Source organism: Pristis pectinata, chromosome 3, assembly GCF_009764475.1.
Source record: "Pristis pectinata isolate sPriPec2 chromosome 3, sPriPec2.1.pri, whole genome shotgun sequence".
Taxonomy (NCBI): Eukaryota; Metazoa; Chordata; class Chondrichthyes; order Rhinopristiformes; family Pristidae; genus Pristis; species Pristis pectinata.
In genome coordinates this window covers 15974328-15992318 of record NC_067407.1, presented here as the reverse complement: position 1 = coordinate 15992318, position 17991 = coordinate 15974328, and the positions used below count along the sequence as shown (strand labels likewise).

Sequence of the window (17991 nt, the reverse complement as noted above, 5' to 3'; positions counted from 1 at the left end):
GGAGGCTGCACCGGATGCAATAAATGTGTATTGCTACTTCAACCAACCTTTGCAAGCTCCTGTCTCATACCCTCAAAATTTGCCTTGCCCTAATTTAGAAATTGAACCTGTGGACCAGTTCTGTCCCTTTCCATAACTACTTTAAAACTAATAGAACTATGGTCACTGGTCCCAAAGTGCTCTCCCACTGTCACCTCAGTCACTTGCCCGCAAATTTAGTAATTTAGTGATCAAAGTTCAAAATATTTACTCATGCAACATTGACACACAAAAGTTAATATTTAATGTCTTTATTTTTTTTGTAAAACATTAGGAAATGAGTTGTAGATATCAAATTATTGCATAACAAGAACATGCCATCATGTAGTGCATTCCTAGATTACTTCATTTATACTGTACATAAAACATTACAAGTCATCTTCATTAAAGTATTAATTCAAACATTTCCTAGGTGAACATTACTGGATCTACAGGTCTCAATATTAATTATTTCCAAATATACAGCTCTCAACAAGACTACAAATTAATCAATTGTTCAGTCTTATTACAATACCTTACAACTGAGAATTAATTACAAACTGAAATATTTAGTGCAGGGTAGAATGCATATTGTACAGATTTCTTCTGTAAGTCAATCCTCTTCTTGTGTCGGAAACAGATCGACAGATGGATTTTAAGAACCAAATTCTACTGTATCTGCAGTAATTGGCTTAAATTCATAATTGCCTCTACCATCCATGTGCAGATAATGCTGAGAACAAAAAGAAAAACAATGTAATAAATCATAAAAGCATAGATCATATAAAAATTCCAAGCACAGATTACATTGTTAGCTTTTATCATTAATATGAGCAATCATGAATTTAGTACTGGTGACCTGCAAAACATTTTAGATACAAGCAGGTCTTTCCCATCGGAGGTAGAACAGTTGGGAAAAGGAGGGTGTTTTTTTGAATCACTGACAGTGATAGTTAAATATAAGCACACACCAATTCCTCCTGGTAAATGGTTAAACCATCTAAATCAAGTTTTAATTGCAGCTTGAGATACAATTAAAGAGAATTTATTAAGCTATTAAGAAATTTAAAGTAACTATTTTGTTCCTACAAAATGTATAGGTTGTAATATTTGCTTCAGCAATGCTCACAAGGTGCATGCATGATCACAAACACATACAATTGATCATGATATTATCTCCCATTTCATAATGCAGCCCATCTAAGTATCACTATTTACTCAATTGCTGCAACAGCTTGCAGGAAGAGTGGTTTAACTTTAAGTTGCTTAAGATTGATAAGAATCTAACAGTTGCATTCTGTCTTAAAGATGGCTTTTCAGATGGATTTGAACCTGAACAATATTACATATTTATTAAATGAAATGCTCCAATGTGCCTATTTTAGGTTTGCATTTCCAAGGGCATGAACCCAAATTAGACGATGCTAACTAATGTGATCTTCATGGTCCATGGTCAAATGAAACTATAGTACCTGACAGTCAAAGCAATGAGGATAATACCAGTTTGGCTGTGGAAGGTTAACATGTGAATATTCAGCCTGAAAATGCCAGTGGGATTAAACTAATTCAATTTAAATAAACTGCCCTTGTGCTTGCACTTCTGTTTTGTTTAGTTTATTCTGTTCCAACTAAATTCTACTCTGCCATTACATCTGGCAATGAACGCAATACTCATCCTGTCTGCTGGTCGCTCTCTCTCAGAGACAGTTTCCCACAAGATAGTTGTTTAATATTATGCTCTAGGATGAAATGTATCTTTGTTAAGATCTTTTAATTATTTCTTTAGCAGAAGGATTCCCCATTTGTTTCGTGGATTTTCTTATGTATTTCCAGTTAGTTGGCATTACGTTACTAACCTCATGGTGAGTCCAGAGAGATTTTCTGTGTGACACAGTGAACAAAGTGATGCCAACCTTTAGAAAAAAATCATATGGATTACAATCATCACAAGAGTCAAAATATTAATTGTCAATCTACACAAAGATTGTACCTTTCATGCCTTTTACAGAAGTTTAATTAGTACAATTTAATGTATATAAAAAGATCACACTACAAAGCTTATGCTTTAAAATTCATTATGGGAACACAAAGCAATGGAGATCAAACAAACTAAACAACAGAGGTAACAGTTAGCTTTTCATCTGCAATGCTCACAAAAATGCATGCATGTTCTCAGCTGCACCATCATTAAGATGCATTTGAGGCATGAGAAAGTCTTTTCTACAGGAAGAAGGGCAATGGGGGAAGAGAGAGGATGTATTTTAAACCACTTTCAGGCTCCTGTTAGTGATAATTAAACATTATATAAACAATACATCAATTAATGACTGATACATGTGATTGAAATTTTAGTTTTGATTCGAGTTATAATTAAAGAGAACTTATTGAAGTATTAAGAAATTTAATGTAAGTACTTTGTATGCAAAATGAATTTTATGTAATGTTTCCTTCAGCATCATGGCTTACCTTTCTGCAGTGGCTGTAGATATAGCCTTCAACATCAACACTAACTGCACTGGTACATTCATCTAAAATTGCAAACTGTGGTTTGTGGTAGAATAATCGAGCCATCTATGTTAAAAATAAATGAAATGAAACAATGTTAGCAGGTGAACACTGAAGCCACTGTTTCCTCAATCAAATATTCTTTTCAATCAAATTAGCCATTTGACCTCCAGATTTAACAATAGTAAAGATTACTTGGGGAAAAATCCACATATAATTGAAGAAGAAAATTATGCATGTGATTCAGCTAGTGATTGCAACACAAGCCTTATGGAAAACTATTACAGTGGTAAATACATTGAACAGTGAAACTTCACAGAAAGAATGAGAGTGCTGGAATAGAGATCCTAAATCAGATCATTTACTTTGCCTATCTTGCTGGAAGAAACTCTTTTACAACTCAGAAAATTCTGAATGTACAGATAAGAGAGATTCTGTAACACAATCTTTGTGTAGATTGACAGTTAGTATTTTGTCCTTTGTGGATGAAAAGACGCATTCACCATACAGTTCTTGAACTCATCTAAGTCAACAAAGGAAGGTCTAATGAACAAAGATCAAGTATTTCCACAAGGCAGAAGATGGAGGGAATGGATGGTGGCAAAAGTAGATGCTCAACATGTAAACCTCTGACAGCCTGTACAAAATGGCAAGAGCATAAATCCATTTTCAGTGTGCAATGTGAGATCTGGATGCAGGAGGACAGAACATCAAAGCAGAAAAATTAACAATAAGAAGGAAAGAATTAGATGAGGCAAAAATATGTTAACACAATTCTCCCCTTAAATTCATTCAGGTATACATTAGCCATAATAAAACATAGATAAATAATACATTTGTAACCCTCTATCTATGCTGCTAGCTGGCTTATGAGAAAAGTCTTGGATGATCTGTTTTCAGGAGAAAGGAGGAAGGGGGGTGGGGAAGATAAAGAAATGAGCACATTTATATAAGCTGTTTAAATGTTATTAGGAATTATCCAAAAGGCAAGTCAGTGTGGATTTTGTAGCAAAGCCTGTTAGATGTGGGAGATGTTACAGAGATGAAGTCAGGCAGTCTTAATGACAGTACATTTATATTTTCCAAAGTTCATGTTGGGAACAATTTAAGCCACCAGGAATGGATAAAGTCTGATCCCATTTCAAACAGTTGCCACGGAGAATGAAGTTGGTGGTGAGGGAACAGAGTTTGTGATGGGACTGAAGACAATGGATCTGGTCCTTGTGATATCTAGTTGAAGGAGGTTTAGATGCAGAGAAGTGGTGGTGAGCAAGCATGCATGTGGAAACTTATGCTATTTTCTTGAGTAGCATGTCGACAAGAAATTGAAGAGGGCCCCCAAAGGTATGGTGGGAGTGTGGGAAAAGAAACCAGTGCAGTTAATTCTCTGATTCTGACTGTTAATTCTGGTGGGACTGAAATGAGAGTTTAGTCCCACCCACCTGGTGAAGGTGGAGAGACGTTGTAGAAGAAGGTAGTGCTTTCTCAACTTTGTCAAGGGCTGCAGGCAGGTTTAAAGACAAAGATACATTACCTTAGTCGCAAATGATGTCATCTGGAACTCTGATATAAACCATTTAGTACTGTGACACTGCTGAAAGTCTGATTGGAGGATTCAAACAAAGAGTGCTGGCTAAGATGGAAATGAATTTGGAGGACACATGTTTAAGGACTTTGAAAAGGAAATAGAGGTTAGAAATAAGGCAGTAATTTGCAAGAATGAAGGGACTGCATCAATTTTTGTTAGGACAGGGATAACAATGGCAGATTTGAAGAGGTGGGAGACAGTACCTAAGAAAAGAGAACCATTATTATTACATGTTTACAGGTGGTCCAGGAAGGGAAGTTGAATGCTCAGCAATTTCCAATTAAGGGCTTTGGGGAACAATACAAGTTTGGCTTGGGTGCTGCTGAAGGAATGGGCAAGACATGAGCAGCTAACCAATATTCTCAATTTAAGTGACTAAAATCCCTGAACTTCTTACATTTGTCAGTGAACAGGGAGAAGAGTTAAAGAAGACGTGCAATACGGCAATGAAGGCAAGGGTGATTTTTGCATTCCAGATGTACTTTGAAGAATGAAAAGCCTTGTCAGTTAAGGCTTGACTGTTCTTTATGCGGTCGAGCCAGATTTTCCAGTTAATGAGCAAATCAGTTTTCTCTCCTTAGCTATTCAAGTCTGTACCTCTTGGACAGAAAAGAGCAGCCATAAGGGCTGTACCAGCAGGAAGTGGTAGGATATAATAACCGGAGAATGAACTTTAGAGGAAATGATTAGGGACTAAATTAGCCTTCTCTGGCAAAACAAACTGAGATAGTAACATGCGTTGAACCCTAACCCTAACCCCACTATTTCTAAAGCAGGAGGAATTGTACCTCTTATAGAGGAGGGACATCATGGCTACATATGGTGGCAGATTTTAGTGAGGACTTCTATGCTGATGTCTCACATACTGTTCTCGCTTATTTCAGTTAGTAGAATTGCTAACTGAAGATTCTGCATGGATACAGCCTCCAAATGATAGCCCTTCTCCTCCTCTTCCAGCAACCTTTATCCATTCTCCTGCTCGTGCTGCATTCCAATGTCATCGGGTTAAAGAAGTAGAAAGATTCTCATGGACACCCATATCTGGGGCAAATGGTCAGTCCTGAATCCATAAAAGCCAGGGGAAAGTCCTTTAATATCTGCCACATCACTGCCTGTAGACCTTAATAACCCCAAGGAACTACACAAAGCACCAAACACGTAGAATTAACAACTATCTTGAAAGTAGTTGCTGATCCCTTTAAATACCACCTGCAGGGGATCTCTCCTTTTACTGAATGCCTGGTCAGCCTTGCATGATTGAGGGCATTATCTGCAGTGGTGAGCCCCCAATATCAGTTCAGACATGAAAACTGCACTGATGATGATCGGCATCATAATCTGTTTACTCCTTGCACTTTGGTGGACGTTAGCTCCAAGTGCACCTCAGTACCCATATGGCCTCCAACACAACTAGACCTAAAAAAAGTGTGGATATACCGAATGCTACTTTCGGGCTACAACAACATGTCTAGCAAGTAAAATACACTATGGATCTGAATTTTGCACCCTTACATTGCATGCTTTTTCATGACCGAAATATAAACCAGCCAATATGTAATATTTTGTAATATTCAAACATTAAAAAAGGATGCATTCAAAATCATTATGGGACAGTTTCATGTTTCACTCTGGTGATGCAAACCTCAGGTATATAACAATACCTGCTTTTCCATCGAAAGCTTTAAAATCATAAATGAAATGATAAACATACAGCCATTCGTTGCTTTTCCCCTCCACTGAGTACATCCATCCAGTCCTGAATACAATCCCAGCCTCCTTCACGTTCCAGGATATGGCCAAGCTGTACATTGTCCAGATACTCTTTCAGGACCTATGACAAATACAATTGCACAATCAAATTAAATTTACTATTTACTAATTTCCATGGGACACATGCAGGTGTGCATATAATAAATGATAAATAATTTATTTCTACTTTTTAAGTCCAATTCTGTGCCCTAATACATTTTTTCAAACATATATAACTTGATGATTACTTGCTAAGCACTGCAAATAAACAAAAACGCTTTTTCATTGGAGAACAGAGAGGTGTGACTGAGAAATCAAGAATAAAACAAAATGCTGATGCTGAAAATCTGAAGGAAAAACAGAATATGCTGTAAAGACTCAGCAGGTCAGACAGCATCTCTGCAAAGAAAAACAGATTTAACATTTCAGTTCACTGACCCTTCATCAGAACCTTTTCCAGATCTCCATTTTCCACAGACAGCATTACATTTTCTTCACTACCTCATCATCCAGTTCAATCCAACATTAATACATGCTGCATTCAGGTAGCAGAAGCAAGAATATAGGAGGAAACAGCAGCTAACTTAATAATGTAGTATTATTTGTTATACCAGATCAGATATTCCTTTCCGCCTCTGATCTTCCAGTGTGTCAGGGTAGATCACCTGATCTCTCAGAGTTCCCAGAGTCATGTATGGTCGCTGTAAAATAATAAATATTTGATGTTTTAGTACGAGAATCAAAATTGATTCATTAGAATCTTTAGCAAACCAATTTTTAAATAAAAGCACAGTAATTCATCATTCAAAAGTTATTTTAAAATAAAACAACTTAGATTTAAGTTTTATATTTTGTAGTTACATGCACACACGTCTCAATTTTGGTGAGCAGTTCTGAATATGTTAAAGAATTTTTAAACATATTATTTGAAAATTTAATTCCAGATAACTAAGAAAACTTGAACTAATAAAGTGCATTTTCATACCTTTGCAATTTCATATACTTTTAAAATGTAAACACAGCATGAGAAAGGCTAACTACAGTTAAAGTAGGCAGGATGTAAAATGCATGGCAATTTATAGCCTTTCATTTATGTTTCTTAGAAGATCTGTTTATTTTAACAAAATGAGAAATAAATGATTTGTAGGATGGATGTCAATGATTAGGAGATTTGTATTAATTGACATCATTCTAATACAGTGTACAAGTTATCCGATATTATGTACGACTTAATACTGTTATCCTATTCTGTGTTAGTTGAGTGAAATAGTTAGATGTTAGGGACCACTGGTTCTGAGAACACAAAACACCCACTGTAAGCTGCACATAAATGGTTTAAAGTACACATTTTTACAAAACAACTGTCACCTACTCTGAACAATATTTAAATGTTAAACTATTGCTCGAGAATAACTAAAATTATTTTGCTTTGAATATGAAAACTCAATGCTAAATTGGTGAGATTAAAAAATCTAAGTACATCATTTTCTCTAAGCTGTTCAATGAATTTTAGAGATTTAGATACTTCCACTCAATAATCCCTGCCATGCACTTGACTACTTGACCAAGATTTGCTAAGCCTAGTTTGCAATTCAAGAAAACATTTTGGTTTTTGGATGCACCCAATTATGGAAAATCATGCAGATTGGACCTACTGTGACAACCTACACAGCACATTTGGATGAAACTCAATCCTGATGGTTAAAAATTTGACTCCTGAATTAAAACTGACCAAATATTCTTTCTAAAAATAAACAGAAATTGGCGGAGATTCGAGGATTTTTAGGATTCAAAGTGCAAATCTAGCAAGTTTTTGAAGCATAAGAGGGAACCTCATGTCGAGATAGGAACTATTGTTCTTGGTTTTGCTGAGGCTAAATGGAGGAGTGCCAGAAAACATCTAGCAAATTGTGACAACTGCTCATACCACAGCAGGAGTGTATCACAAACTGCTGCTTTGTTTTTGAAAAAAACAGTTTCTAATGACAGACACTGTGAGCTCACCATCTTTCCTGTATTTACTGGGCTAATTATCAGCAGTTGTCCAAATGATTATTATTCACCTCTGAACATCAATCATTCTCCTTCATGTTCTGCAGCAACTCTGAATATTTGAAAAAATATGAAGCAGGCCAAGGAGAACATGCAAATGCTTCACTTCCATTTACTATTGTTAAGAGACATGAGCCTTTGTAGGCATTTCTAAGGATCAATAACTCATCCTCAAATTTCATTTGAAATGAATGGAACTTCCTCAAATAGCCAGAATAAATGGGAAAATTGAACGTTTTGCAAAAACAGCTTTTCCCCCCTTGTATTTGTTAAGAACAATTACACTAATAAAATCTGAAGGGGCAGCAGTATACATTCATTGTAAGAGACTGTAGATGAATAATCTATGGAGCTGGATGGAAGCTTTTGTGTGAAAGCAAAAGATCTACATAGTTAACATGTGCCAAGATTGAAAAGAATCAGTCAGTCCTACCTGAGGTACATAAAACAGCTTCCCTCTGTCTGGTTTTGTTAGACGTCCTCCAAAAAGAGGCCATAACTATCAAAATGAAAAATGATAGCTTAACTTACCAACTTAATGCTACTTAGAAGCAAATATTTTAACATTCAATATAATTTATCTGCACTCACCTCTCCTAAGCAACGGAAGAGTGAGCTCTTTCCACATCCATTTGGACCACAGACAAGAACATTTGCTCCTGACCTGACCTGAACAATGATAACACAGTTAATAAAAATTGCCTTAAAAAGCACTTTAATGAAAACAGTTCCACAGTCCATCTGAGTAAAACACAAATTACTTTTCACAATACAGGTCCTTCCCAAAGGCCTGACTTATGATCACCCTGTACATATGAGTGAGCGCTTGGGAGACCAGCAGGATGGAGTTGCCGGCTGTTGCAGGGCTGCAGGCATCTTCTGTCGGGTGGGAATGGAGCATTTCCATGAGCCTTCTCTCCCCATACCCAGCTTCCCTGAGCCACAACAATTGAGGTGCTGGGTTGAGTGAGCAGAGCTGGGAGCGCTAAGCGGACTTGTTCACTCACTGAGTCAGTGAGGCTGGCTGGCAGCCACTCTTCCCACTCTTGCTTACTCTCAGTCACTGTTTCTATGATCCTGATTTTTGCTTCATTTCGGACTTACAAGTAGTTCAGGTTACAAACAGTTCTCAGGAACAGAACCCTGTCTCAACCTGAGGACTCCCTGTAGGCTAATTCCCTAAAATGTTTCGACATTTTCAAATTAAAACTTTCAACATTTACTTGAAATTTCAGACAATTCTACTGCCAAAGAACAGAAGTTAAACAATCGATTTATTTAAAGGTAATAGTTTACAACTACAGATTTATGTAACTTGTTATGTAACACGTTGTTGGTTCCGCACTTAGTACCATTGCCTGACTAATAACTAGCCTTCTATGCTCTTTCTCATACAATTATACTATTATTCATTAGCACGGCATGTGTGGTCTGTCCATCCATTCCAGTTAATTATTCTCAACAATAATTGTCACTTTTCACTCAATTCACAAGTAAGACTGCAAACTATGTTTATGTAAGTCACAAAGCAAACCAAATATTAGAAGGTTTAGGCTGGTCTCAGTTCAAATGAAAAGGAGAAATGAACACAGTAACAGAGAGGTAACACAGCAAAAGGAAGTGAAGTATAACAGATATGTTCTTTACCTCAAAAGAGAGATCTGGAATCAAGACATCTCCATTTGGTGTCACCAATGGCACATGCTCAAATCTGACAAGAAAAATCATTTCATTTTACTACTAAATAGCATAGGAAAACCAGATAAGCCAGAAATGTTTTTTTTCTATGAACCTTCTCTGTCAAACTCTGCCTCAATATCGTGCAAACTTTAACAAAATCAACAAACCTAGAGACTTCAAAAAGATTATGTTCCTGATGGATAAATGATTAGGCCTGTATATTTGTAAATGAGGTGTATATAAAAGGATTTCCACAAGCAAAATTATAAAACAACTGTTAATAATTAAGTAAAAGAAAGCCAATATTGGTCAGACTTGGTGAAGTTTGTACTGTTGTCTACAAGTTAAGTATACAGCTTTACACTTACTTGATAATATGATCCATAATAATGATTTCCCCATTCCCTGGTATCAAAGGCTGACCTTTTGAACCTTAATAGGAAAATTAGAGATTGTGTATAAACTTTAAGTACAATATATCTTGCAAGTGCATATTTAAGGGAAAAATACATGGAAAAATTAGGGTTCTTTGCGTTCAGCTATTCTTCTGCTCCCCAGTAATTTGTCTGTTCCTGCAATCATCAACTTGTCATCCAACATGGTTCTAGAAGGGCCAGCAGTGATTTATACTTTGTGCAAGAGGTCACAAGATGACTGTGGGGAGAGTGTTCCCCTGTGGAAGTTGATCTCTTCCTTGCCTGGTGTTCATAAATAAGCACATTCTTTTGCAGCAATATAGTATTACAAACAGAAACGTAAACCTTGGCTGATTGTTTCTTTCCCCAGACTGAAGAGTTACCGAAGCCACCCTGGCTAGTTTCAACCAACAGAGCACAGATCAAGTATCCAGAACCACAGAGCTATCAAACTACTAATCAACCAAAACATCAGAACACAAACCCAATTATAGGGTATAGTTTATGCCAAAGTATAAGTTTACATAAACCGGTCCTCCAGCAAGCAAATAATTCTCCGTGTGCTGTATTACTCACCCTTATCTTGTGGAGAAACCATTGTGCGTTCATACTTTCCACAATTCAGATCTTTCAAGACTTGCATTAATTCAGTGATTCGAGCTGTGAAACTAAATAGAATTCAGAACAGGTTTTAAAGATTTGATAAGATTTTTACAGTGACCTAAAAGCTGCCAGTTTTAAAAAGACTGATAGAATAAAAATATTAAAGCAGAACAAGTATTATTAACTGTAAAATACAAGGATCATTACCTCTCTCAAAGGTAAAAAATTCCTCTATCCAGTGTACTTTATTTAGAGTACACTTTATTACTTGACCAGAAGTCTTGTTTGCTAACATTAATGGAATCAAAGCAGTGGACGGTCTGGGCCTCTTATAGGACACATCAACATTTCTAGTCTGTATTTCTCACGACTGTCCACTAATGGCTAGGAACTCATTCCTGTAAAAGATTTTCCTGCAAAGTTTTCCACTTCATGTACAATACTTGGTGTACTTGGTGTTGGACAATAAACTTGAATGTGATGTCCATAGATCTCTAAAGGTGGAAGCACAGATAGAAAAGATGATGAAGGTGGCATATGGATACTTGCCTTCATTGGGCAGAGTATGGAACATAAGACCACTGAGGTTATGGTACAACTTTATAAAAGCGGGGTTCAGCTGTAGCTGGAATATTGTATGCAGTCCTGCTTGCCACACTATAGGAAGTACATGAATGCACTAGAGAGGATGCAGAACAGATATGGATGCTGCCTGAGATCTTAGAAAAACTGAATAGGCTGCTTTGCTAGTGCATCTTTGTAAATGGTACACACTGGAAGTGGTGGAGGAAGTGGATGCTTACAGAATTGTGGATGGGAGTTTTGCCCTTAATATTGTTAACCATATCAGCAGTACAAGTGAAGCTGTTTTCATCCAGGAAAGTGGAAAGTATTCCATCACACTCCTGACTTCTGTCAGAAGATAGTTTAAAAGCTTTGAGTGAGGAGTAGAGTCTCTTGCCACAGAACACCCTACTGCTCTTGTAGCCACAGTGTTTATGAAGTTGGTCATATAAACAGATTATTGCTAAACATGAGATATGATCTGAATTGATGCATCACTATCTCAAGACGCTGACTGGCCTACTTCCAATCAATATATTTTCCTATATGCCGCAGGTAACACGTCACCGAACAACTGCGTTCTCAGATTATTGTACATTTTTCCTCTGAAGATGTGAAACAGCATACCAATTTCAATTTTGAATTAATAGTAAACTAATGGAAAAGACATAGAAATAAGAACTGTAAATCTAGCTGGAAACACCAATCTTACCCAGATAATCTTGTCATCTCACGACCAGCCAGCACTATTCTCCCAAGAGCCTGAGACATTCTCAGTAACATACGACCACTTTGATAGTAATCCTAAGAAGGCAAAGTCTGATCAATTTAAAAGAATTCTTGATTTTAGCAAAATGAACAAAAAACATTTTTGTTTTGTTTTTTTCAAGAAATAAACCATCCTTTCTGGCTTTACCTGCAGTTGAGAAATCTAAACCACACATACCTCCAGTAGTTCAGCATGGCTGCTTTTCTGATGGCGAGAATGGGAGAGATTCAAAAAAGGTCGGCTTACTACTAGATAACCCACAACAGTAGCAAGATCTATATTAAAAAATGGAAACAAACCGGTTAATTTTATAAGATCCAGTCAATGCTTTAATACAATATACTTTGTAAACATATTTTATCAATCCAAGTAATATGTTAAGTAAATCCAACAATAATTTAAAAACGCACAGCTTGTATCCTAACATTTTCACTCCTAGTTACATAATTACCTTAAAAGAAACCAAAAAAAGGACAAACACATGATTGGAAGTATGGATTAATTAAAGATTGTCAGCAATGCTTTGTTAGGGGGAGATCCTGTCTGATTAATTTGATTGAATTTTTTGAAGCAGATTGATGAGGGCAGTAGAGTTGATGCCGTCTACAGGGTCTTCAGAAAGCCTTGATAAAGCACCCACATGGTTAGAGCCCAAGAGATTCAAGACAAGTTGACAAATTGGATCCAAAACTGGCATTATAACAGGTAGAGAGCGATAGTAGAGGGTTCTTTTTATGGTTGGAAGCCTGTGGCCAGTGGTGTACCACAGGGATTGATATTGGGACCTTTGACAATATCCAGACAAGCTCTTGAATTGCCAGGACATAGATGGTTATGGATAGTGATGGAAAAGGGGATTCATGTAAATGGGTATTCAATGGTCATCATGCACATAGTGGGCCAATAGGCCTGTTTCTATGTTATGCCAGTCCATCTACACCTCAGATCTAACATTACAACCCTCTATTTGTTTAATCATATGCTGTATAATACATGGTGAACATGGTATTAGTCTCTGAATAGCCTCCAGCAAAAGCTTCATAAATTGAGTTCGTATACTTTCTGCAGACGATGGTATTCAGATCCTGCTCTCTACCAACAGCAGCAGAGGGAAAAAACAAATTTTAAGAAGTTGAAGGAAGGAAGATCTTGTCCTGGCTACTCTCCATACCCATTCACTTGCATTTTAAATTCATAATGTGTCCTCAGGTTGTCCCCATGAATTTATTATTATTTGACAAGACAATGTAATCATTGCAAAGTCAACGGCCGGCAGCTTGGAACATGGACTCAGCTCAATAACATTCTTCTAAAGGAATCAATTATCTCAGTCATCATTTTTCATTGAGAAGCAAATCAGCCTGTTCTTTGATCTTTGCGGTAGAATCATGCACTGCAATTACAACATTCTGGAGCCAACTTAACTGGTTAAGAAATTCATACCAGACACTGCTATTTTGGTCAAATGGTTTTTTCACTCTCCCCTGTCAAGAGCTCAAGCCTACCTTTGGCCCTTCAGCAACTTTGAATGAAAATGTCACCAATATAACATGCAAAAGACTGAGAAACAAACACTCTCAAGCAGCAACATTTGGCTGAAATTACATTGAAGAAAGTGTACCTTTCTTCAAGAATATGGTCAAGAAATTACTCAATACCATTTTTTGATAAACAATAGAACAATGTTGTGTGTCTCTATACCACTGTGTGTAGAAGCCCCATGAAAAGAAAGGCCCTGTAGAAATTGGCACTGTTGGTTTCAGCTTTGCATTTCCTGTTACAAGTTCTCACAATCTAACATAGCAACTCCAATCGTCGCTAGCAACTCTTAAAGGGATATAACACCATACAAGAAACATTCTTGCAGCTACAGGGGAGTGTTGCCAATTTATGAATGGACACAATTAAATAAGACCCGTCAATTTTCAGACCAGAAAGGTTGAAAATCTCACAGCAGTTTTGTGTGTTGCACTACATTTGATATCATTTGGGAGAGTTTTACATCAGAGTAAAAGTGGCAAGCAGAGCAAATTGTCACACCAAAATATCACACCAACAGATTTCCCAATGGACACTAATGGACCAAGAAATATGCACATGATTGCTCTATTCCAAGTTAACATGATTTTCAATAGTATAGCACTGTTCTCTGGAGATTCATGAATAAATGTCTAGCCACAACCTGTTGCAGCTACAAGCATTCCTTCACACTCCATCGCAAAAGAGTAACAGTCTCGAGTGCAAGAAACAAACAAACCAGGTTCAACCTTTTTGATACCACTTTGCTAGATTCAGATTTAGAAACTAGATTAGAAAGGCTTCTCTTGACATTCAGCTCATCTTTCAGAAATATTGATATGACAGGCTGTTCGCCAAATATATTTTCTAACTACAGAGGTCACAGTGAACATAAGTTTTAAAGGTTTTCAGACACTAATTAAAGCAGTCAAATTTGCAATATGTCTGAATACAAGATAGCCAATCTCTAATAGATTACATTGTGGTCTCTGCACTAATGGACAAATTACAAAGTATAACTTCAATGCCAAAATCTTTCCAGATACCTAAGTGTTTCAAAGTTAGCAGCTTGAAACTTGAACAATGTTATTCAGTTTCTCTGTGTGACACCGTGTTATGAGTTTCTTAACCAGTAATCCTATTAACTTAAGTCCATGGATGCAAGTATATTCCAATTGTGTGTGGAGTGCCAAACTGTTGAACCCCTACTTGAAGGCATTGGAAGGCTTGAAGACTTCTACGTGCAACATTTCTCTGTTCTATAAAGGAAATCAATTTCAGCTTAAGACACAATAACCATCTTAAATTAAGCTTAGTAGAGTATGACTTTAGATTCTATAGTGAACATCACAGTTAATGTCAAGATCTTCTCAAATTTTGAAATGGCAGAGTACTTTTGGGAAAATTCTCTGGAATAGTTTAGGATTGAAAAAAAAAAACAATTTCTGACTGTGTGTACACTTACATTTGGCAATTATACTGTCCACAAATCCCATGGTGAAACGGAAGACAATGAAATTGTGCAGGTGATCCACCTAATGAGAAAAAAGGCAATGTACAAATCCTTCTGTATTGGTAAAAGAAAAAGATGCAACCATGGCCCAGTAATAGATCAGGAAGTGAAATGATGCAAGGTACATGATCAAACTTGCAGACAAAAAAAGATGGATTAAAGGAACTAAAATAGTGTGAAATCTATGAGAAATGTTGAATCAAATCGGCTAATGTATTAGATGACTGAAGTCCAGACAGGAGTATTTTAATTTTCATGGGCAATCAAATCATAACTATTGTGATATATAAGTAAAGGAATGTACAATGCACAGTGAGAATAAACTGAACAGACCGAGTTTTTAAGCACTACAAGTAGGTCATTTGTCTTTCTGCGAAATTAAAGTGTAAAGGATAAGCAAAAATCACAAAGATCACATACATCATAAGCTACACTACCAGAACAGTTTTCATACAAGTTGCCTAACTCTCAAAATATAGTATTATAGTAGAAGCTTGTTACAATAATGCATCTGTATCAAAAATATAACATTGTTAGTTTGAACGGGTTAAGAAATAATCCATTTATATACATAAGAAGATAATAATTATAAGCTGGATTGGGCCACTTGGGCCCTCGTGCATGCTCTGCCATTTAACAAGGTCAAGGCTGATCTCCTACCTCAGTGCCACATTTCTGCACTAACACCATATCCACTAATTCCGTTTGTATCTAACACATCTGAAAGTTAGGCTCTAAAGTTTATTAAAATAAGGAATTATTAAATGGCATTGGTATTATAAATGTATTGCATGAACCAATGCGGACTCGCTGCCACAATTAATATGACTGAAGAAAGACACTTTATTTGATTGCTGAGTTTGCAATGTAGGATCATCAATTCAAATGGTTGAAGAATTGGAGAAAGCAGGCAGAATTTTGTAACATGTAGTTGCTAAAGCATGTTTTGCCACAAGCACTTATTGAAGCAGATTTTGCATATTTTGAGAGAATTGTATACTAAAAGTTGAAGATGACAACAGACTGCTTTTGGGGAGGGTTTAAACTAATATGGCAGGGGGATGGGAATCCATGCAGAAAAACAGAGGGAAGCAATGCAGAGACCAAAACAAAAGTTAGAAAAGTGAAAAGTAAGAGTGGACTACAGAAAAATCAAATGCAAAAGACACAACGATTACTAGATTCCAAAATGGCAATGAGTGCAAGGGCACTTCATCTGAATGACCGTAGTATCTGAAACAAGGTCAGTGAACTTGTGGCACAAATCAGTACAAAAGGGTATGATTTAGTACCCATTACAGAAATGTGGTTGCAGGGTGGAGATGATTGGGAATATCCAAGGATGTCAGGTAATACGGAAGAAAAGGCAGGAAGGTAAGGGAGAATCAGAATCAGGTTTATTGTCAATGACATATATGTCATGAAATTTGTTGTTTTGCGGCAGCAGTGCAGTGCAAGACATAAAAATTACTATAAGTTAACAAGAAATAAATAAATAAAATCGTGCAAAAGAAGAATAACGAGGTAGAGTTCATGGGTAGCACTTAATTAAGGATGAGATCAGGGCGATAGTGAGAGCAGAATGTTGAATCTATCTGGGTAGAGAAAGGGAAAAACAAATCACTGGTGGGAGTTGTCTATTGGCCACTAAATAATAACGTTACAGTGGCATAGGCAATAAACCAAGAAATATCTGTAAGAATGGAATGGCAGTTGTCATGGGGGACTTTAACTTGCACATAGATTGGGCGAATCAAGTTGGTTGAGGCAGTCTTGAAGAGGACTTCATAGAATGCATCTGTGACAGCTTTCTTGAAGAGCATGTTACTGAACCTACAAGGGAAAATGCTATCCTACATCTGTTCCTGGAAGACAGCGAATGTCATGACACCATTTAAAAAAGGATGTAGGCAAATGGCAGGTAACTATAGGCCAGTTAGCTTAATGTCGGTAGTCAGAAAAATGCTTGAAGCTATCATTTAAGGAAGAAATAGCGATACATCTGGACAGAAGTGGTTCCATCAGGCAGCATGGATTCAGGAAGGGCAGGTCCTATTTGACAAACTTACTGCAGTTCTTTGAACATAAAGCGAGTGTAGTGGATAGAGGGGAACAGGTCAATGTTGTATACTTGGATTTCCAGACGGCGTTCAATAAGGTGCCACATAAAAGACTTGTCCATAAGATAAGGATGCATGGAGTTGGGGGTAATGTATTAGCATGGATAGAGGATTGGTTAACCAATAGAACGCAGAGAGTTGGGATAAATGGATCTTTCTCTGGTTGACAATCAGTGGTGAGCAATCAGTGCCACTGGGGTCGATCCTGGGCCTGCAACTGTTCACGATATACATTAACAACTTGGAAAAGGGGACTGAGTGCAGCGTATCTAAGTTTGCTGATGACACTAAATTGAGTGGAAAAGCAAATTGTGCAGAGGATGCATAGAGTCTGCAGAGAGATATAGATAGGTTAAGTGAGTGGGTAAGGGTCTGGCAAATGGAGTACAATGTTGGTAAATGTGAGGTCATCCACTTTCGAAGGAAAAATAGAAGATCAGATTAGATCATCAAGAAGGTAAATGGAATGCTGGCCTTCATTGCTATAAGGATTGAATTTAAGAGCAGGGAGGTTATGCTGCAACTGTACAGAGTACTAATGAGGCCACATCTGGAGTACTGCATGCAGTTCTGGTCTCCTTCCTTGAGAAAAGATATATTGGCTTTGGAGGCAGAGCAGAGAAGGTTCACCAGGTTGATTCTGGAGATGAGGGGGTTAGTCTTTGAGGTGAGATTGGGTTGCCTGGGATTATACTCGCTGGAATTCAGAAGAATGAGAGGGGATCTTACAGAAACATTCGAATAACATTCGAAAGGATACTAAGAGTTTTTTTTAAATACATAAGGTGTAAAAGAGAGACACGGGTTGATATAGGACCAATTGATAACGGTGCAGGAGCTATTATAATGGACGATAGAGAGATGGCAGAGGAATTGAATGAATATTTTGCATCGGT

General features: G+C 37.1%; 1 protein-coding gene across 1 annotated transcript in view; it reads right to left on the bottom strand.

The window, feature by feature from the left end:
* Positions 1–302: 302 nt before the first annotated feature.
* The window catches only part of abcd3a (ATP-binding cassette, sub-family D (ALD), member 3a), a 57446-nt gene continuing 39757 nt past the window's right edge, over positions 303–17991 (bottom strand). The window contains exons 11-23 of the mRNA XM_052011535.1: positions 14928–14997; positions 12122–12219; positions 11888–11979; positions 10585–10676; positions 9961–10024; positions 9560–9623; positions 8504–8581; positions 8346–8411; positions 6472–6561; positions 5823–5942; positions 2485–2589; positions 1875–1931; positions 303–751 (exon numbers count right to left, since the gene is read on the bottom strand). Coding sequence (XP_051867495.1) covers positions 674–751; positions 1875–1931; positions 2485–2589; positions 5823–5942; positions 6472–6561; positions 8346–8411; positions 8504–8581; positions 9560–9623; positions 9961–10024; positions 10585–10676; positions 11888–11979; positions 12122–12219; positions 14928–14997 — 1074 coding nt within the window. The 3' untranslated portion in view covers positions 303–673. The remainder of the gene's footprint in view (positions 752–1874; positions 1932–2484; positions 2590–5822; positions 5943–6471; positions 6562–8345; positions 8412–8503; positions 8582–9559; positions 9624–9960; positions 10025–10584; positions 10677–11887; positions 11980–12121; positions 12220–14927; positions 14998–17991) is intronic.